The 24,046-nt window shown below is 36.0% G+C and overlaps 2 protein-coding genes across 2 annotated transcripts; both read left to right on the top strand.

The window, feature by feature from the left end:
- Nucleotides 1–2,741: 2,741 nt before the first annotated feature.
- Nucleotides 2,742–12,385, top strand: LOC113510259 (carboxypeptidase Q-like). The gene is made up of 3 exons (XM_026893710.3): nt 2,742–3,051; nt 9,799–9,928; nt 10,934–12,385. Exons 1-3 carry the CDS (start codon nt 2,846–2,848, stop codon nt 12,017–12,019), a joined length of 1,422 nt encoding a protein of 473 aa, XP_026749511.2. The 5' UTR covers nt 2,742–2,845; the 3' UTR covers nt 12,020–12,385.
- Nucleotides 12,386–13,864: 1,479 nt separating this feature from the next.
- Nucleotides 13,865–17,929, top strand: LOC128200851 (uncharacterized protein K02A2.6-like). The gene is made up of 2 exons (XM_052895570.1): nt 13,865–14,758; nt 15,176–17,929. The coding sequence occupies exons 1-2, from the start codon at nt 13,865–13,867 to the stop codon at nt 17,927–17,929; spliced, it is 3,648 nt and encodes a 1,215-aa protein (XP_052751530.1).
- Nucleotides 17,930–24,046: the final 6,117 nt, after the last annotated feature.

The raw sequence follows: 24,046 nt of genomic DNA, 5'->3' as shown, positions 1-24,046 counted from the left end.
TAATCTAGCATGAAACTTACGCCTAAACTAAGGGTTAAAATATTAATAACCCATTTACATCTCACACTTTGAAACGGTTCTTTTCCCAAAAGTGGAAAATATTAGCCTACTATTGCGCTATATAACGCTGACTAAGAGAACTGATTTTTTTTATATTCATTACAAGATTTTTGCCCACTTTACAAGTTTTATAAGCGTGGACTTCAGAAGTAGGCATACCAATGTAATAGATCACTTCCACATATCGTATCAAGATGAAATATATACCAGATTTTAAGAGAAACCTTTAACACAACTGTGAAAACCGTGTGTTGGAACAAACATAAAGACAGACAGACAAAATTTCAAAAAAAATCTTGTTTTTCTTAAATATCTTAAATATTTCTATCGTGCAACATGAGCAATACTCGTATATGCATTTATACATATTTAGACTAAAACTAATTCTCGTTATTTCTCTTTTTAAGCGATTTTAACCGATTTCATCAAAGGAAGTAGGCTTCGCTCTATAGACGTTGTATCAAATGAATCTATTCCTATTTATTTACTCACGCGACACCCCGTATAAGAGACAACGACAAAGCAACTTCAGTAATTAACTCTTTCGTTATTTAGAAATGGATTCATTTTCCACGTACCTAAAGGCCTGTTCATACACTGTCGATAATTCAACATTATCGTTGTTCGATCCTGTCTAATATTGGTGCAACACATTTTGTTCTATCAATTTTGTGGTGAACTGTCATCAGCAACTGTGAACATTTCATAATACTAAACTTCATAAGGGAGGTCATAGAGTATATCTAAGTATGCCAGTCCTCCGCATCAAAAGTTAAAATACGCGGAATTAAGTAAAATGATAACTAATTAAACAACAATTCCCAATATTGCACAAGCGTTAATAACGAAGTACAAAATTTTTCATTTTCTACCATTTACAACCTAAAAAAAACCAAATTCTAAACAAACATTCGTATTTGAATAACTACCCTGATTTAGTCAAATGCTCATCGTGTGAAATGTAGCGTAGTTTATTTTAAGTATGCACTTATCTCCGGAAAATTAAGGAGATCGTAGGAACATTAACATTGAGCGATCTATTTAAATGGTCACATAAAATCTGCTCAGACGAATTTCATGCTAATTACACAACTTCACCCATTTATGGAGGAAAGGTGTTTGTTATTACCGTCATTAGTTAGAGGTTAATTATAATGAACAGCAATAATTTTCTCCACAGTCCAATTTGTGGGATAATTGCCTGCGAAATTTTAGTTCTCGGTATGCACAATGATAAAAGGTATCCTAGCTCGTGCCATTGCAAACAAATTGTTAATTGGTAAGTTTAAATTTTAATCCATTTGGTTGGTTTGAGAAAACTACACAGAACTTTAAATTTTGTAAATGGAAATTTTAAAGTTCTATTGCTTGATAAGGTATTTGCAATCTTATTTTAATATAAAAACAAATGTCGCGACTTACCTTGTAAAGCTCAGCAAATACTATGGATTTAGAATCTTGAAATCACCGAGTTATAAATTTCATTGATATTGCGGCATGACATTATAATAGTACCTAATATATCACACGATCCTCGCGAAGGATGTGATAAAAAATTCATAAAGCTTTGTCTATATTTAGCTTAAGCTTTTGATGTTCCAAAAAGCCAGGTCTCTTAGTTAATCAATCCGTAAAAGTCTCGTCTGATGATGTATTACAGGATATTTTAACATTTTATCACGTTGTCTACTTTTAAATTTTTTTACGAAAAACAGTGATGATTATTTTACGATAAAAATTTCATCATTTTATTATAAAAAAAAATAACATTTTAATGGAAAGAGTTATCTCTATAATTAGCAACTAAATAGTTACCTATTCACAAGCTGATATGAAAGATTATATTAACACAAGACATATGTAATTTCTTGGAATGTCGAACATTTTTCTTATTTTTATTTTTTGCTTTTAGGGGTCACTTTAAGATAATTTGTAGATATATAATACCTGTTACTAATTTTACCCGCGACTGCGATTACATGACTAGAATACGAGTATTTACCGATATATGTACATAGTCAGTAGTTTTGTCATTCTCCATCCCAAATAATAAGTACATGTACATATAATCAATATATCAATAGAAGCGCCCAGTAACTACGTGCGAGCACCTCGACGGCACTTATTCGATGTTTCATTACGAAGAACAGAGTTAGCTAAGCAGGCTCCCCTATCTCTTGCATTGAAACTACTCAATGATATTTTGAGCCAGTATCCGCAATTGGATGTCTTTGCCTCCAACTTGCTGGAGTTTCGTCGAGTGACCACAGAGTATTTGTGTTCAGACGTTTTTTGTTTGAGTTAAATCTTTTTATATTATTTTTCGTTTAATATTTTTGTGTAATTTTTATATGTTATTGTACTCATGCTTTCTTGGGTGAGCGTATTGGAAGACTATAAGGCTCACCCAGTGGATGTAATAAATAAATAAATAATTAATTACATGACAATTGTCATTAAAAGTCAAGAATAACAAACAATTAAACTCATTTTCATATTTATAATATTAGTACAGAACCATAAATTGTATGTATCATTTAAGAATCTTTATACGAATCTCCAACAATAACCATTGTTAAATGTAGGTATATGAAAATTCCAACTGGGCGAATCTGCCCTCCTAAAAACCTCGTTATCTTCATTTTTAGTGTAGAATGCAACCTTTAACCCTAGTTTTTGAATTACATTTCTATTACATTATCAACAGACCTATATTAACCCACAAATGATAACGTCAACTATACTATTCAGTACAGCACTGGTCGTTAAGTTGTGTTGACACAAAATGATGTATTTGTCATTATTCTTATTTGTAATAACAGTTTACAGTTTGATATCAACAAACGCTACGTATGTTGTGAATCGATATGACGATATCGAGTGTAACTTGAAACCTGAACTAATTAAAGAAATAGCATCATACAAGAATGTGACGAGAACGATTATGGATGAAATAATCTCGAATGGATATGGTCGCACTATGTACAAACAGTAAGTTATATTTATTTACATTTTTCAAATGTATACCAGCTGTATTTTTTTTTAATGGATAGTATTGGAATATTAAGCCTGTTTGCGCTAACGGTACACGCTGGCGGGGCACCAGTGAGGGATGACAGGTGAGAATATATAGGCAGATCAATTAGCCCATCGTGATGAATATATGTATGGCTTCCAGGGAGGACCACATGGTGAGCATAGTGCTAACATTAAGACTGATAGTCCGCATTACTAACATTTCCTTCCTCTCATACCAACTGTATCTCGCGACTTTGCTTCTGTTAATCCTCACTTATATTGTAAATGTGTAAGAGAAATTGTTTGTTATCTTTTAGCGTTTTAATGACTTAACCAATCACGAAAACTAACATATACGCATTATATATGATAAAGAACTACTAAAAAATTGGTATAGCTAATAATAAGTGCCAAAAGAGTCAAATTCTGGAAGAAATCACAAGTACCTACGCCTAGTAATTTTAAAGTAACTTTCAAAAGAGAAAGATTCTTAACCGATAGGATTTATTCCGTTACTGATAACATTTTATGTTTGTAACCATTAAAGCTCCTGTTTTTCTTTAAGGAGCAAAAACTTGCTTCTTAGCAAAAAATAATTTATGATCTTATTTCACAAAAAAAATCTACTTCTATTGTGGACAAACAAGTTATTGTTTTTTAATAATTACTAAACCGATTTTGATAAAATTTCTATGGAACCAATTCGTAAGTGTATCGTTTCACATAAAATATTAATTTTCCGAATCGGTTCATAACTGACGGACTTATAAGGTAACAAACAAAAAATTCAACCGAATTGAGAACCTCTTTATTTTTAAAAAAGTTGAAAGTATGTATGCAATATGCAATATCATTCTCATATTATCTAATAACTGTCTACTGCTAACATAGGCCTCTCCCTATTGAGGAGTTTTGTCATTAGTCGCCAAATTTGGCAGACGGGTTCGCAATCACAGTTCGGCTTTTATATTTTTTTAAGAAAGACGCTGCTGTCCATCCCTTGACTATTATGTTCCCTTAGTCACCTCTTAGGACACTCATGGAAAAGGAAGATGTAGCCCATTCTATGACAAGATCACACGGCCCGATAATTTTAATGATTACAACTACAATATTTGTGTACAAGTCGTTAAGTATATCTATGATACATCTCATGGTTTATACACCACTTAACACAATCGCTTGGTAGAAAAATTATTATATTATTAATTATTGTAATATTTATTGTATAAACAGTCTTAGAGGTTTATTTTTAATTAGTGCATGATATATTTTATTCAATGGTAACACCGGAGCACCGTTGAGGGATAATAGGTGAGAATGAAAAGGTAGGTCAGTTAGCCCATCCTGATGCCTGGAATTCAGCACGAGGGTTTCCATTAGGGACCACGTGGAGGTCGACCTGTTAAGGCAATGGGACTGGTAGGCCACATTACTAACAATTTATGCCCCCTCCCCCCGCTCTTAGAAGTTAGTTAATAGTGATTAAAAAATAGAACCCAATTTTTATAGGTGGTAGAGCCACGCTGTAATACCATATGGTATTGCAGCATGAATGGGCCGGCTCGACCGGGGAAGTACCACACCCTCACAGAATACCGACGCTAAGTGGCCGCACTTTTAGTGCGACCACATTCCGTATGGTGAGTGAGGGAGTCCGGAGGCCCATCCTATACCCATCCCCTTCCTTATCCTAAAATCCTCCCCCAACTCCGTCCCCCCATCTTTCAATACCATGGCAGTGGAATTTAAAAAAAATAACGTACCCCAGGGAGGTACCAGCAGCCATGTTGCTGGAGAATCCTCCCTCGAGCAACCACGCTCGGGCTGCCCTGCGTATTCTGGGGGGGGCAAAATTCCGCTCTATGGGACCAAGGGCAAACAGAGCAAGACTTCTGCGGTATCCCCTTTGCTCAATGTGAGCCTCTGTAATATTAGGGGAATTCATTCAAACCTGAACGCTGTCCACCACCACCTAGAAACGGCGCGGCCGGCATTGCTCTTCCTCACGGAGACACAGATATCCCCTCCTAACGAAACATCATACCTGACCTACCCGGGGTATAAGCTTGAACATTGTTTTGTTTCGCGTGCCGGTGTATGTGCGTATGTCAGAGAGGATATCTGCTGTCGACGCCTTGGAACTCTTGAAGGTACGGACCTGTCCATTCTATGGCTGCGCGTAGATTGCAATGACCATCCCCGCATCTATGCGTGCCTATACAGGTCCCACAGCGGTAACACTGAAACCGACCAACTAATTGAGCACGTCCAAATGGCTACAGATTCCCTGCTTGAGCAGATTCCTTCCGCTGAAGTCGTGATTGTTGGCGACTTTAATGCCCACCATGCCGAATGGCTTGGTTCGCGTACAACCGACTATGCGGGAAGATCTGTTCATGACTTTGCTTTGGCTTATGGTCTGACACAGCTTGTTTCCTCGCCTACGCGAATCCCTGATGTGTTGGACCATTCACCTTCACTGCTGGACCTTCTGCTGACCACCCACCCAGACAACTATGTGATCTCCGTCGAAGCCCCGCTTGGATCGTCGGATCACTGTTTGGTGCGGAGCGAAGTGCCTCTTACGAGTCCGACTCCACCTCGTTCTACGGGTAGACGTCGCATTTGGCACTACAGGTCGGCAGATTGGGATGAGATGCGGATTTTTTTCGCATCTTACCCATGGAGGCAGATTTGCTTCACACTGGATGATCCCGACGCCATTGCCGATTCCATTGCTGATGTGGTGCTTCAGGGAATGGAATTATTTATTCCTAACTCTGTGGTGCCCGTCGGCGGGAAATCCCAGCCCTGGTATGGAGCCTCCTGTAGAACAGCATCTCGTCTGAAACAGGAGTGCTTCCTAACCTGGGCTAAAGGTGTGGCGTCGCGAGATCCTAACACCAGTGCTCTTAAAAAGAAGTATAACTCTGCCTCTAGGTCTTTCAAAAGAGTTATAGCCACAGCGAAGTCAGAGCATATTAGTAGAATTGGCAAGAGACTGGCTAGTTTGCCCTCTGGGACTCGAGCTTTCTGGTCTCTTGCCAAAGCTGCACAAGGGAATTTCTGTAAGTCATCTTTTCCACCTTTGCGCAGGGAGGATGACTCGTTGGCCCAGAACGCTAAAGAAAAGGCCGATCTTCTTGGATCCATCTTTGCGTCAAACTCGACATTGGATGACGGGGAGAAACCACCACCGACCATCACGTGTTGTAGGAGCTCTATGCCTGACATTAAATTCACGCATAGCTCAGTGCGTAGAGCACTTTTCTCTCTCGAAATCCATAAGTCGAGTGGGCCTGATGGTATTCCTCCAATTGTGCTTAGGACGTGTGCACCAGAGTTGGCTCCGGTTCTTACGCGTCTTTTTCGGCTTAGCTACTCATCGGGCATAGTCCCAAAGTTTTGGAAGACTGCTCTGGTGCATCCGATCCCTAAAAAGGGAGATCGCTCAGATCCAGCTAACTATAGGCCCATAGCTATCACTTCCTTATTCTCGAAGGTTATGGAATCCATCATTAACCGTCAACTGCTCCGGTACCTAGAAGAGCACCGGCTGATCTGTGATCGCCAGTATGGCTTTCGACAAGGACGTTCGGCCGGTGATCTTTTAGCTTACTTAACACACCGATGGGCAGTGGCAATCGAGAGTAAGGGAGAGGCCTTAGCAGTTAGTCTGGATATTGCGAAGGCCTTTGATCGGGTGTGGCATAGAGCGCTGCTTTCAAAGCTACCTTCATTTGGGTTGCCTGCGAGACTGTGCATTTGGGTCGCCAGTTTTCTCAAGGAACGTAGCATTAAGGTCGTAGTCGACGGTGCATGCTCTGATTTAAAACCTTTGAATGCTGGTGTCCCGCAAGGCTGTGTACTATCTCCGACTCTGTTTCTTCTGCATATCAATGATATGTTACAGATAAGTAATATTCATTGCTATGCGGACGACAGTACAGGAGATACATTATATACCGGTCATGCAAAGATCTCGCGGGCACATACCGATGAGTGCCGGAATAGACTTGTGTCTGAAATCGAAACTTCACTCCATCAAGTTTCGATCTGGGGTGAACAAAATTTTGTCCAATTTAACCCCAAAAAGACACAAGTCTGCGCGTTTACCGCAAAAAAGACGCCGTTTGTCGTATCTCCTCACTTTCAGGGCACTTCCCTTGATAAAAAGTCAAGTCTAGGAATTCTGGGCGTTGATATATCTTGCGACGTCCAGTTTTGCGGTCATCTGGAGGAGAAGGCTAAGATAGCTTCCAAAAAGTTAGGAGTGCTCAATAGGGTGAGACGATATTTCATGCCAGAACACCGCCTGAAATTATATAAAGCCCAAGTCAGGCCGCATATGGAATACTGTTCTCACCTGTGGGCAGGAGCGCCACAGTACCAACTCCTTCCGTTAGACCGCATTCAAAGTCGGGCGGCTCGAATTATCGATAGTCAACGCCTTACTGTCCGACTTGACCCATTGAAACTGCGCAGAGATGTTGCGTCTCTGTGCATCTTCTACCGAATTTATCATGGGGAGTGTTCTGAGGAATTGTTCGGATTGATACCTGCTGCTGATTTTCACCACCGTACAACCCGCCACAAACTAAAGTTTCATCCCAATCATCTGGACGAGTGGCGGTCTTCCACCGTGCGTTTTTCAAGGCACTTTCTTCCACGCACAACCATTCTTTGGAATCAACTTCCAGCAGCAGTATTTCCGAACCGATACGACAACATAACCTTCAAGAAAAGAGTATATTCCTTTTTAAAAGGCCGGCAGCACACCTGCAATGCCGCTGGTGTTGTGGGTGATCATGGGCGGCGGTAGTCACTTACCATCAGGTGAGCCGCATGCTCGTTTGCCCCCTGTGTTGTAAAAAAAAAAAAAAAAAAAAAAATGTAGGTTTTTCTCTTTGCTCGTTTCATTCCAACGTCGTCTTTCTGTATACAATACCTAAATACTCTGACTTTGTGATCTTTCTTAGAAAAAATACACTCTTTTTCGTTCGACAATTACAACGGCGCCCCGGTACTGTAAATTGTAGTAAATTCATTTCATTGAGTCTATTCGACAAGGTGATCTTCGTAAATAGCCCATTAAATTGTTACGCTACAATGCCTAATTTTAACAGCATTTACCAGCAGCACCCTATCAGAATTGTAATAAAATCATCTGTAAAAATTTTGTAAGTATCTAATTAGTTTTAGAAACTTTTTCACTAACCACACCACACTCACTAACCACTTGCCACAGATTAAAAATGTATCGATAGTCGCACATGCATTAAAATTTAATCTATTACATTTTACACTGATGGTGCCAGACGTATTTATTTTAATTTGGCTATGACGTGGTTGAGAGCCTTGTAAGTGTAAGGTTAGAACGTGGTCACTAAAATGTTCAGACAGGTGGTGGCGTGGTGGGTCGGTTTATTGAATTCCCTAAAATATGATTGAGCTTAATGATGGCTGGTTCACCCATCATACTCATGAACGTATGCTAACTGTAGGGACTAGTCTGCTCTGGTCACTGCAATTATTTTTTTTTTGTTTTAATTATATACTATATATTTTAAATTTTATCATCTGATACTGTTTAGTAGCTTGTATTCACACAAATTCCTTATTTATATAATTAAACTTTTGGAGAGAAACAACAGCTTAGAAAATATATTGCAAATGGACGGTAATGAAAAAAAAATAACTATACAAAAATGCTTAAATCTAGCTTTACTTGAATAAAAATATTTCTTACTTTCTTTCTTAATATATATGTATATATTTTTTTTATACAACTTAAGATGGCAAACAAGCTGACGGCCCACCTGATGGAAAGTGGTAACCGTCGCCTATAAACATGAGTACTGCTCATGGACATAACAGAGTAGATTGTTTCGCCCATGATACCCCCCATGCGTTGCCATTCCTGAGGACTCAGATGTTATTCCTCTGTACCCTGTAAATTCACGCCATATCCCACCCTTCAAACCAAAACACATCTATGCAAACACAACTGCTTCACGGTAGAAACACGAATGGGACAGAGGTACCTAAGCAATCGACTTTTCTAAAAAGTCTCTCTCTGATAATTTTAATTTATATTACAACTTACAAGCGGTAATTATTAGTTTCCGATTATAACGTTCAAACTAAAATATTCCTTTATTGATTAATCCCTTTCAGTGGTTTTAATTTCAAATCAATAATCAGTGAACTTTCTACACAAATTGTAATTAATATATAAAAATACTAGCTTTTACCTACGACTGCGTCCGCGTGACTGGAATATGTTTACTGAGCGGGCTTAAAAGTAGCCATATCCTTCTCCATCCCATGTAGTTCGTGTACACTGAATTTCATAGTGACTAATTATGCCATTAAGGCGCTATACAACAAACATAAACAAACAATACCACTTCACATTTATAATATCAGTAAGAATTGCATGTATTAATTTTAATTTCATTTATTCGTAAAATTTGGTATACATGTACTATATGAGATAAAAAACGATATAGACTACTTTTTGTTCCAGTTAACCGATTACCCGAACAAATTTACGAATAAAAGCTAGTGCATATATAATATTCACAATATTTGAAAATCACATCATATTCTCAGGAAACAAAAAATATTTAATAAATTATTAAATTTTTAAATTTAACATTCTTAATTATTAAGAATGTTGCTGATCGTAATTAAATATTATCTAAACTTTTTCAGGTATTCTGACTTCATTGACACTTTTGGGGCACGACCATCCGGTTCTATAACATTGGAAAAATCTATTGACCATATGATAAATCTTACCATAGAAAATGGTTTAAATGACGTGACAACAGAAGAAGTAGAGGTAACAAAATATATAATACAATAATCCATATTTATACATATATCCAATTACGCAGTAATGTGTGCATTGTTTCTTCAAACGTAGATTAAAGAACAACATTGAAGGATAAGAAGACTAGTAAAACAAACGACTATACAATTAACCACTAAAGATCCACAGCTGAACACGTTGAGAGAAATCATTATTTCTATCCCCATTATCATCATTGCCTTGCCTTTTCGCGTTTATTTGAGGTGGATGCACTATAGCTTCTTCTTCCACAAATCCACTGCCCTTTTATGCATATCGTCTCTCACAGAATCTGTCCACCTTTTCTTCGGTCGTCCTCTTCATTTGCTTTTCTATTTAGATTAAGAAAGGATATTTTCACTACTGTTATCACGCTGATCAAATGGCTTGGTATAGCATTGTATTTACTTAGTCATCTTTACATCTTTCCGATAATGAATGTATCTTATTAGCATGCAAAAATCTTACTTTGCCAAACCACTCTCTCTCACTCTCTCTCTCTCTCTCTCTCTCTCTCTCTATATATATATATATATATATATATATATATATATTTTTTTTTTTTTTTTTTTGTTCTTCATACAAATGGTATACAATACGAGTCACAACTATAGCTGTATTGTCATTGTATGATCATTTAGCAGCTCAAGATATTATATCTGACATTTCACTCTCATACACCATAATAAATGTATCCATATATCAATATTATATTCAATATATTATATATTCAATAAATAATGCAAGTGGCTCAGGACCGTTCTATTCGGCAGTCTGTGAGGAAGACCTATGTTCAGTAGTGGACATATAATGACCGAGATGATGATAATGATGATTTGATACATACATAACTGTGGCTGTAGTGAAATTGCTCAAAGATTAATACTTAACTAATTTTGATGTAATTTTTGCAACTTTTCAGGAAATCAAACAATATGTATCCTAAATAAAAATTATACTAACAAAATAATTTAATTATTTTATTATGAATTTCAGGTACCACACTGGGTACGTGGTCTCGAATCTGTGGTCATGTTAAGCCCTCGACAAAAGAATATCGCTGTAATTGGTTTAGGCACCAGTGTTAGCACACCTCCTGATGGAATCACAGCTGAAATAATAGTGATAAGTAGTTTTAAAGAACTAGAAAATACTGATGATAAGTATATAAAAGGGAAAATTGTGCTTTTCGACGCTCATTATGTCACTTATGGAGATACTGTAATATATAGATCACAGGGTGCATCAAAAGCCTCCAAAAAGGGTGCTGTAGCTTCACTAATAAGAAGCATTACCCCTTTTTCTATTTATTCGCCCCATACAGGAGCTCAATTTTACGAAGCAAATGTAACTAAGATTCCAACAGCAGCAATTACTTTGGAAGATGCAGATTTACTACGCCGATTACAAGATGACGGAGAGAAAATTATAATAAATATAAAAATGTTTAGTACCTACGATCAAAAAAAATCTAGAAATACAATAGTAGATTTAAAAGGTAAAGAACAACCTGAAAAGCTAGTAATAGTGTCTGGTCATATTGACAGCTGGGATGTCGGTCAAGGTGCAATGGACGATGGCGGAGGTATGATAATTAGCTGGTTTACTCCAGTTATATTAAACCTTTTGCAATTAAAACCCAGACGAACTATCCGGGCAATATTATGGACCTCCGAAGAGCCTGGTCTAATTGGCGCGGCAGCGTACTTAAATAAACATATACACGAACTCTCGAATATAAATTTTATAATGGAATCTGATGAAGGAACATTCAGCCCTAGAGGTTTGGATGTAGCTGGTTCTAAAATAGCTCGTTGTATAGTTGGAGAAGTTTTAAAACTTTTTTCTCCCATAGACGAAATGACAAATAGTGGTGGTCCAGGATCAGACATTACTTTATTTGTAAATAAAGGAATTCCTGGAGCTTCATTGTTGAATAAAAATGAACGGTACTTTTGGTTTCATCATAGTGAAGGAGATACTATGAACGTTCAAAATATGGCTGATGTTGTAGATTGTGCCGCCTTTTGGGCAGCAGTTTCATATGTTATTGCAGATATATCTGTAGATATACCGCGTTAATGATAAATAAACAACAACACACGTCAGTAGGTAAAATATAATAACAAATCGTACTATTGGTTGGCCAAGAAAAATATTTTTCATTTAGGTACTATGAAAATATTCCGATGAAATGATGTAGATTTTTTATGTCTCCCGTGAAATCAAACATTGAGCCTCCGGCGCTGACACTCTTTGTGTTCCGACGCGTAGTAACAAATTGCGCTCTCACAACAACCCTTTGAGATTCGAAACGTTGGCATCCTTCACTGAATTCTCTTCCGGAAACATCCTTACTTGGAAGTACCTCTATTATTTCGGAAACGTATCATCATTTGTCCACACAGTATGCTCCAATAATAAATAAATTACAATAATATTTTTTTTCTTTCTATCTTTTATTGCACATAGAAAAAAATATAAGAAATAAAATACGAATATTAACAGAGAAGTGATGTACTCGTACAAGGACTTGCTTAACACAAAAATATCTTCCAGCAAACTTTATTTTACCAAAAGGAGACTTTATACAAAAGTCGTTTGCCTGTGCACCTCTGTCACATTCGTATTTCTACCGTAAATCAGTCGTGTTTGCATGGCTGTGTTTCGATTTGAAGGGTGGGATATGCCAGTGAACTTACAGGGTACAGAGGAATAACAACTGGTTCCTCAGAAATAGCAATGCATAGGGGTATCATAAGCGAAACAGTATACTCTGTTTGTCCATGGTATGCTCATGTTTATAGGCGAAGATTACCACTTTCCATCAGGTAGGCTGTCAGCTTGTTTGCCATTCTAAATTGCATAATAAAAACTTTCAAAATTCATAGAAAAGCATCTTCAGTGGAATAGACAGACCAAAATTGTAATGGTCAATTTATTGACTCAGACTTTTCTAAGATAATAGTTCCTTTTAGCCATTATCTTAGATATTTCCAAGTCAATAAATAATTAATTGTCCCCAATTTATTCAAAATATACTGGTCGTTTCCAACTCTTTGTAAACTATTACAATTTTTGCTTTATGTCGAAAATTATAAATGTTACAAGTTACTTTGTCAAATTATATTTCAGTCTTCAATTTAATAGAACTTGTTCTATAAAGAGGATTACGGCCTGCAAATAACAATGAAATACTAAATATTACTTTCAATTTGAATTAGCGTAAATAAACGAAAACTTTCCAGAGTATAAATTCATTCATGAATTTTTGATTGTATAAATAAGGTTTAAAAACTAAAACCACGACCTAAAAAGTATGAAACAATATAATATTCTTATCTGTAGTTGTTATATACAAACTATTCAATATTTATTGTTTATTAAATAAACATCTTACACATGATTTATATATTTAATAAATGAATATGAAGATAGCTGTGGTCGTATACAATAGACGGGTTTTACTTTATGAATTTATTTTGTTTTAGCTCACATCTAAGGCTTGATTTTAGATTATATTCAGACTCATACAAGAAAAGCTACAAACAACAGCTAACAATATATGACCTATGTATGTCTTATACGTATGTATTTGAAATAAGCTATCTATGCTCTTTCATTTAATATCCAACACGGTATCGTTAAGAAATTTTCCTATTAATTATGACGTTATATCCTCTAAAAGGCGCACATATGCAATCTCATGTGTCATCACATATCTTATAACTGGAGGGTAGTTTAATAGTTTATATTAAGACGGGTGGAGAGATTTGTTCTTTTTTCAATAAACCAGTTAGTAACTGACTGCATTGTTTCACTGACGTTACACTGGCGACGAGTAAAAAAAAAAAACTAAACGATAATAACTATAATTAACCGTTTTAAGAGTAATTGTGTTATAAAAAGTTGATATTAGTGGTGAACATGCCCGTGGGTAAAATAGAACCGTTCGATTTACATACCAAACAATGGAATGCATACGTGCGACGTGTCAAACAATTTTTATTGTGTAACGAAATTAAAGAAAATCTGAAAGTCGCGATATTAATTACGTTAGTCGGTGAACCCACCTACAATCTCATGTGTGATTTGTGTGCACCGGCCAACCCAGAAGATAAAACGTTCACGGAGCTCGAAAAAATAGTGGCAGACCACCTCGAACCACAACGTTCAGTGATAGCAGAGAGACATGTGTTTAGGTTGAGACGGCAATCAATAGGTGAATCGCTGTCCGGATACTTGCAAAAAATAAAACATCTAGCGACGACCTGCAATTTCGGGTCGATGCTCGAAGAGAATCTTCGAGATCAGTTCGTGTCCGGTCTGAGCAGTGATGACATGCGATCGCGTTTATTTGCCGAAAAAGACATAACATACAAAAAGGCGGTGGAACTAGCTCTGGCATTGGAGGCTGCTGATAAACATGCCGAGGCGAGCGCTACTCATGGCGGTGCGGGCGGCCGGGACAGCGGCGCGGGCACCAGCGCGGGCGCAGGCGGCGTGTGGGCGCGCGGCGGCGGCGGCGGCGGCGGCGGCGCCGACACCGACAGGCCGACCGACGGCCTGCACGCGGTGCGCAGCGCGCGGCCCGCGGGGAGCGCGGCGGCGGCCACTTGTTGGCGGTGCGGTAAACCGCATCGAGCAGATAAGTGCCGTTTTAAAAATTATTCATGTGATAAGTGTCAGCGTAAAGGTCATTTGAAAGTGATGTGTAAGACGTCAGAGAATAAAAGACACAATTTCATCGAGGATGAATCAGACAGTGATTTATATAATATACGGGTGATGTCTTCCGGAGACAATCCTTATTTTGTGGACGTTATTATAGACAAAAAGATAATTAGATGTGAAGTCGATACCGGTAGTAAGATATCTGCAATCAACGAACATTATTATAGAGATTTTTTTACTCATTATCCTTTACAAAGCGATCATATTAAATTGTGTTCATACTCTGGTTCGACTATAGAACCTATAGGTTATATTGTGGTAAACGCCTGTATTAATAAAATTACTCAAAATAAATTAAAATTATATGTAATAAAAAATGGTAGTCGCCCACTGTTAGGGAGGAGCTGGATTCGTAGATTCAATATTAACCAGTTACATATTAATAGTATTTGTGAAAGAGATGATAGCGAGTTCCGTACTAATATTGTAAATCAATTAAAAAAAGATTACCCACAAGTATTTACAGATAAGTTAGGCACATGTAAAAAAACAATCCGATTACAGTTAACAGACACGGAACCGGTGTACATGCGGGCGCGACCGGTACCGCGCGCGTTACGCGCGGCTGTTGAGCGTGAGCTGAACCGACTGCAAAAGGAGAGTTCTATATATTCCGTCGAACATTCCGATTATGGAACACCTATTGTACCAGTAATTAAACAATCAGGTGAAATTCGTATTTGTGGAGATTACAAAACAACTATAAATCCTAAATTAAAAAGAGATCATTATCCCCTGCCTCGGATAGAAGAATTATTTGCTGCCTTAAGCGAAGGAGAAGAATATTCGAAAATAGATCTCACCACTGCCTACATGCAGGTCCCGCTGGAAGAGGACTCCCAAGCGGTGACTGCCATATCCACGCATCTAGGTACATTTGTATTTCGACGTACACCTTATGGTTTAAGTTGTGTACCTGAAAAATTCCAAAAAATCATGGAGGAGACCCTACGCGGTCTTCCGAATACAGTAGTGTTTTTAGACGTCATCTGTGTCACAGGACCCGACAGGTACAGTCATATACAAAACCTGCGTGCTGTAATCAAAAGATTAGCTGAAATGGGCCTCACTATTAAAATTAATAAATGTTCTTTTTTACAAACTAGTGTATCGTACTTAGGTTTTGTAATAGACAAAAAAGGGTTACATCCAGATTTATCAAAAGTGGAAGCCATATTGAAAGCACCACAGCCAGATGATGTAACACAACTAAAACCTTTTTTAGGACTAATTAATTATTACGGAAAATTTATTCCGAATTTGAGCTCCTTCCTCCATCCTTTGTACCAATTATTGAAAAAGAACTCACCATGGAATTGGAACAAAACATGTGAGAAAACGTTTCAGGAGGTTAAACAATTTCTGTCTAGTGACAAAGTTTTAATTCATTATAATGCGTCATTGCCTTTGTTACTAACGGTAGATAGTAGTAGCTATGGACTAGGGGCAGTTTTAGCGCATAGGTATCCAGACGGTACCGAGCGACCGATCAGCTGTGCTTCGCGAACACTTACGAACGCCGAAAAGAATTATAGTCAATTAGATAAGGAGGCATTGGCTATTTTGTACGGTGTGCAAAAGCACCATCAATTTTTATACGGCCGATCATTTGTATTAAAAACGGACCATAAGCCATTGACATACATTTTTGGTTCAAAAGGAGGTATACCACAGACGGCGGCGAGCAGGCTGCAACGATGGTCAATTAAACTAGCAGCTTATGATTTTGAAGTAGAATATGTGAGCTCTAGGAATAATAGTAACGCAGACGCCTTATCTAGGTTACCACTGCAAGGGGAATTAGGTCTAAAGGTGTCAAATAAAACCAATACAATAGGCAAAAATAATGAATCACATTATTTAAATTTAATAAATGAAACTTTGCCAGTTAATTATAAAGATATAGCTGTCGCAACTAAATACGATTCATTGCTGTCAAAAATATATGGTTACATTATGTATGGTTGGACGAATGTAACTTTAACGAAATTTGAGAAACCTTTTTACAATAGACGGACGGAACTATATGTGGAACATGGGTGTATATTATATAAATATCGTGTCGTAATTCCGAGTAAATTACAACAACAAATATTATCAGAGATACATGAAGGTCATTTAGGGGTGATCAAAATGAAATCAATCGCCAGGAATTATGTTTATTGGCCCGGGATAGACCTCGATATTGAGAGGGTAGGACGTGAGTGCGAGGCGTGCCGGAATGTCCGTGATGCCCCACCGCGGTCCTCACTGCATCCTTGGGAGTTCCCTGCGGCACCATGGCAACGATTACATGCCGATTTTGCACAATTGAATGGAAAGTACTATATTGTGGTAGTCGATGCCAACTCAAAATGGTTAGACGCAACACTGTTACGTAGTACTTCAGCTAGTGACACTATTCAATATTTTCGTAATTTATTTTCAATATTTGGTTTGCCTTTACAATTGGTGACGGATAATGGTCCCCCATTTCAGAGTCACGAATTTAATGATTTTTGTAGAAAAAACACAATTAGACATTCTACTTCATCACCATATAGACCACAAGGTAATGGAGCCGCAGAAAACTCTGTAAAAACAATAAAAAAAGCCTTAAAGAAAGCTATTTATGAAGGAAAAGATTTGGCCCTAGCATTGAGTCGATTCCTCTTTCAATATAGAAACTGTGAGCATGCTACGACTGGTGTGGCACCAGCAGTCGCTTTACTGGGACGGCGATTACGTACTAGATTAGATGTGGTGCGACCTAATACTAGTGATATCGTTAGACAGGCGCAAGATAAACAAATATTGAATGCTGGCGGGGTAGACAGAACTTTTGAAGTGGGGGATAGTGTGTTAGCAAGAGACTATTCGTCGCAGGGGGACAAATGGACCGAAGGCCGGATAACGTCTAAAACAGGGCCAGTCTCGTATACGGTTCAGTTAAATACTGGAAACTCTTGTCGTAGACATTCAGACCAATTATGGCCTCTAACACGTAATAGGTTCTCAATGTCAGGTTCAAATAGCAACGAAATATCAGATAGTACTAATAATCAGTCATTTGATAATGATATTCAACAAACACAACAGAAAAGAAATAGCTCGCACAGTCCGATAATAGGTGAAAATGAGAAACGGGAAGAAAAAGGGAATATATCAACCAATGTAAAGAGTTTAGAGTTTGAGCAACAGCCACCATTAGATCAGGGTAGTGATCGGGCTAGGCGCGCGCATGAAAGAGAATTACGCAAACAGGGGATGGAGATATGAGCCAATTTCTAGTAATACACGTATATGTTATGTGCGATATATTGTGTTTATTGCTTAATTTTATATATATTTATAAACTTAAGATACTAAGATTATATACCTATCGTTAATATATGCAACTATGTTTTACATTAAGAAATAAACGGATTATATAAACATAAAAAAATGTTACCACCACGGATAATAGTTGTATTTCAAATTAAGTTGAGATAACAGAGATATTCTCATAAAATGTATTTTTGTTCTTAGTATTTCGTTGTATAATTCTTTTATTTAACTTATGTATCATTACCGTATAAACAAACGATTGTCTTAAATTAAGTGGGGAGAAATGGAGGGTAGTTTAATAGTTTATATTAAGACGGGTGGAGAGATTTGTTCTTTTTTCAATAAACCAGTTAGTAACTGACTGCATTGTTTCACTGACGTTACAATAACAACGGTCAATCAAAACACTACCAACGATTCTTCATTTATCAAACTATAATAAGTAGTTTAGAAGTTATGAGGAACAGTTAGAAGAAGTTAGAAGTTATGAAACAGATGTCTTTAGACGAGTATGTATGTATGTTCATCTATTGTCATAACCCTCCTTTTGGCTTCACCGTAGTTAAGTAAAAATAATACTTTTTATAAATATGTTAAGACTATAATTTCTTTATGGTACAGTCAGAGATGTAGTGATAACTATTACTACAATAGCCATTGTAGACGTAACACACTCGCTTGTTCCTGTCACATTTCATAAGATACATGAATAATTTTTATGACCAAGGAATGGACAACAGTGTACCTGTTAAAAATGTATTGCAATTGCCAACCTGCTAGGGGGGAAAGGGATTGTTAGTAATGGAGACTGAGAATCCCATTGCTAACAATATACCCAATCAGGTCGACCTCCTCACGGTTCCCCCTGGAAACTATCATGGTTAATTCCTCATGAATTCATCATGATGGGCTAATTGGCCTGTTTTCATTCTCATCTATCATCCTTCACTGGTGCTCCGCCAGCGTATCCCGTTAGCGCAGGCGGGGCTACCATACCATTTTCACCATTAAAAAAAAAATCGCCAACCTGCCTACCAAGTGTGACATATAATAGAAAAATCGTCCTTTTATGGGGGAAGCCTTTATTCAGCAGTGAACAGTTAACGGCTTATATGATGATTAATAAATTTGAATTAAACAGGATTGGACTGAGGTCATAAGACATAGCTAGGTCTGAAGATGATATCGGTGTTTTCTCATACAACTTGGAATAACAAACAATCTAACGGAGCACTTGTTTCCTACATTCGCATATATAAGTACATATGAAAAGCCCTATGGACATATCGTTTCATTAAGCAAAATTATGTGGCAAAATTTAATTTGATTTAAAAAGACATAAAGAAGCAAATACGGACCCAACATTTATTTGGCGCGCTTCGTCCTATAAGGGTATAATTAGTACATACCTACATTTAGTACGAATATACTGGTGAAATGGCCGCAGTGTACCGAGTAATTAATTACAAGCCATCTGCCGCCATCGTGCAATTAATTCTGTTTACAACATATGTTGGAGTGTATTTGCAACATATTACTATGTTGTTCACATGTGTCAAGGTATGTAAATACCTCAGCAAATTGTTTAGTCTCAGTGCTATGTGACGAATGCCCTTAAATTTATCATTGTACTCTCTAAATAAAACGTTCAGCAATTTTACGCCATTTTTCTTTTTTAATAAATTGCTGTATACAAAATGTTAGCAGAGATAATTAAGCCTGAAGTATGGATTGAATTGGAATCCGTTGAGTATATTACATTTTTATTGTAATTTAAACACTCAAATGAACAAAAGTTTCTTTTTTCATTGGGTCTCATTGAAATAATAACCCAGCCTGCACTATATTCTAACGGGACACCAGTAAGGGTTGATAGTTGAGAATTGATCCAGATTAATCAGCCCATCGTGACGAATTTAACTTTAATTAAATTGTACACAATTTAATTATAGTTAAATTCGTCACGATTTAACTATACACAAACTGACAAAATTTTATAACTTCTAACCAAGGGGGGACGGGATTGCTGGCAATATACTCTGTCAGATCAACCTCCACGTGGTCGCCCCTGGAAACCATCGTGCTGAATTCTAAGTGTATTTATTCATTGCGATGGGCTAACTGACCTGTCTTTTCATTCTCACCTGTCATCCCTCACTGGTGCCTTGCCAGCGTGCACAATGTTAATGTAGGTGGGATTACCATTCTATTATCATAATTTAAAAAAATCAAGGATGTCCGTCGACTGTTGTTATTGTGCAGAACATAATACTCGACATGTCCATATTTCCCTCAGCATATTAAATAGAATCAAACGTAACAGTAACTTAAGTACAAATCCATGTAATTCTTCACACAGCTTCAAATAAAATTGACGATAATAATTTAAATATTTCACATATTAGATAACGTGACGAAGGTATATAAGAATATATGTGAAATAAATAAAATATGTTTTATGATAAAAAAAAATAAGATAAAACAAAAGCTAAATAACAGGATCAATCCGACGAGAAAGAGTATACAATTTTTTCCTTATTTATTTAGGTAAATAAATAACCCGCGGATATAAAAAATAACATTTTATCTACGTGATTAGAAAGTGACGTATTCATAATATACAAAGGTACTTCTTTTATGACAATTTATTTATTTATTTACCTTACCTGCACTATCGGTGTACATACACTGGCGAGGTACCAGGATAATATATATATATATATATATATATATATATATATATATATATATATATATATATATATATATATATATATATATATATATATATATATATATATATATATATATATATATATATATATATATATATATATATATATATATATATATATATATATATATATATATATATATATATAATCTGGCAATATATAATTTTTGTGTTTTATGCACGAAAAAAATATTAATTCACTCTTGCACCTACCTACCCACTTTTATTTGTTCTCCTTTAACCAAAGGTTGTCTGTAAGAGACTGCACTGGTGATAAGACCCCCTTTTGAACCTTTATGTATATATTTTAATATGTATTTTATATTACTGTTTTTCACATCAATTGTTCTGTTGTTATTGTATTTTTTATGTTATTGTTATTATGTAAATGTTATGTTAATATGTAATGTTATGTTATTATTATGTTCTGGTGCAATAAAGAGTTAAATAAATAAATAAACCTATTTTTCAAACTTTATTCAGTATTATATTAATAACTGATTCATTCTCATACAATAATTTATATCAAATGAAATTGAAAACCGTAAATCCTTCACAGAGGAAGAATTTGTAGAAATTCTTCTGCTTGGGTACCTCCGGCCCACTCGTATTTCTGTCGTTAAACACCTGTGCTTGCATAGCTGTATTTTAGTTTAAACGATGTAATGGCAGTGAAATTACAGAGAACCGGGGCATAACATCTTCAAAAACCTTTACGTTTTTGATGTCGTTTAATAATCATAAAATATTGGTAGGCACTCCTTATGCTTTCCGCCTACGATTTGATCTTATTTTCTACTGTTTTTTACTTCGCAGAATTGATACAATATGTATAATTTTACTGTTTCTTAACCGCGACATCGTCCGCGTCACCTAAAAATGCATTTCTCTTTTCTTTTAATTAAACAGCAAAGCAGAGGTTTTACTATGGGTCGATGTCTATATACTAGACAACTAATATATATGTTTAAATACATATATTTTTTATACCACTGAGGTGGCAACTAATCATATGGCTCACCTGATGGTAAGTGGTTACCGTAGCCTATGAATACGAGGGGCATTACACGCACGTTGCCGATACTAAAGAAACCTCATTATTCCTTTTTTGAAGAACTCCATGCTGTAGTCTTTTGGTAAAACCTTGGCAAGGAGCTCATTCCATAACCTGAATAGTCATGGGAGGAATCATCTCTGAAACCTTGTTAACGGCGAGCTGTATAATGGTAGAAGGTGACGTAATCATCATATCGAATTGAATTGTTTTAGAACTGATGGACTTATTAGGTAAAAAACATAAAAAACAAACAACCGAATTAAGAACCTTCTTTTTGAAGTCGGTTAAAAAATACCTTGATATTTGAATATACTTGTAAATACATATAATATATAAAAATCTAGCTGAAAATGCTTACATAATTTATAGTATTAGATATTATTACTTGTTCATAAATAATAATTTATTTACCTCTATAGGTCAAAAAGTTAGTATTCATAACCTATATATGCATTATTTCACATACGCCTTATACTCAATATCATACTCATTTGTAAATGAACAGTCATACGTGCCTTCTCATTCTATAACAGAATTTTCGATACTGCGTAGTTGTTCTATTACTTCGATAAGGCGCTAGCTATGTAAAGGAATGCTATTGATTGTCCGTTTATTTACATATATTCATATAATACAAATAAATAATATTTTATACAATTACAGGGTGTGATTCTCTATGAGTATATTTACTATATTAAATTTTAATTATACGTGACATAATTGCTAATTAATTTTGCTATACACTTTGACGAACTGTTGTTGTTGAAAAAATAAGTTGCTTTACATTTGTTATTATAGTAAAAACTAACTAAACTTATTTTTTTTTTTATTTTTTAACCTAATCAGTTCCATCTTCTGTTTGTTGTTACGTTTTATTTCTGATCCTTTATCCTTTATTTTTTTAATCTAAATCCACTTTAAGACAATTAGTTTCTTCCAACGGTTACAGCGATTTATAGAGGCTTAGCATACCAATAACTGTCCTCTATATATCATTCTATATTGTAGAATTTATTGCTCGATCCCTAGCTCACGTCTACACACCCTATTTATCGGGCCATTCATTTTTGTGTAGATATAGGCAATACTTATGACTCCTAGTGGTGTTGGAATAAGAATACAATATATCAACCTTCCTTTTTATCCACGTGTCCTATGAGGCGACCAAAGGTAATAAAATACAATACGAATAGTACAAGAGAAAAAATATTTGAAATGCCCTTGTTAAGCAATTTACAATAGCAAACAAATTGATGGCTCTCCTGATGAAAAGTGGTAACCATCATTTATAGACATGAACAATAAGCATAAGCATAACAGAATACACTATGTCGCCCATGATACTGTTCGAGTAGATAACCTCAATGGTAAAAATAAAAATTCTTTTTTTATTATTGACAGTCTATTGTAGTGCGCTTGTCTTTTTTTTTATACAACTTAAAATGGCAAACAAGCCAACGGCCCACCTGATTGAAAGTGGTAACCGTCGCCTATAGACATGAGCACTACCATGGACATAACAGAGTATACTGTTTCGCCCATGATACCCCCCATGCGTTGCCATTCCTGAGGACTCAGATGTTATTCCTCTATACTCAGTCTGTATCCTGTCTACTAATAAAACTTGAAGACCGATGTCTTTTTCCTGTTATATTTTATTTTATTAAGCTTTCTCCAACAAATATCCTTTGCGTTGCCATATCTGAAGACTAAGATGTATGCCGACGTTTCGACATGGAATGTACCACGTCGTAATCACAATATGTCCTGTCGTGACCACGACGTGGCAATAAAGAACCAGGTATGTAGGTACTATTTATCTGTAAAGGCTTTCACATCGCGCTAAGTCCCTATTGTGTATTTAAAATATGTGTAAACAACGCGAAAGTTTAAAATTAACAATTATGTCATCCAGTTATTTTACAACGATTCTGATAGTAAAAAATAGTTGGAAAATATTATTTTTGTTTTTGATTTCATAAGATAGATTCATACAGATAGACCTATTCATATAAAAATATTTAAAATAAAACCTATTATATATTTTTGTATAAAACTGTTATTATTAAATTTAATAAAACAACCATGGGGACTCCTTGAATTTTTTAATAATTCTAAAATTTAAAACACATAGATATATTAGGTAGGTAAGTACATCAGATATAAAATTGAAAAAAAACATATGCACTTCTTCTTTCGAATCAATAATCAATCTAAATATATTTGGACCAGAATTTCGCAACTGCCATAACATAGCATATGCGCTGAAAATACAACT

Source organism: Galleria mellonella, unplaced genomic scaffold (assembly GCF_026898425.1).
Source record: "Galleria mellonella isolate WM207_F2 unplaced genomic scaffold, CSIRO_AGI_GalMel_v1 utg300, whole genome shotgun sequence".
Classification (NCBI taxonomy): domain Eukaryota; kingdom Metazoa; phylum Arthropoda; class Insecta; order Lepidoptera; family Pyralidae; genus Galleria; species Galleria mellonella.
This window is presented reverse-complemented; position numbering and strand designations above follow the sequence as displayed.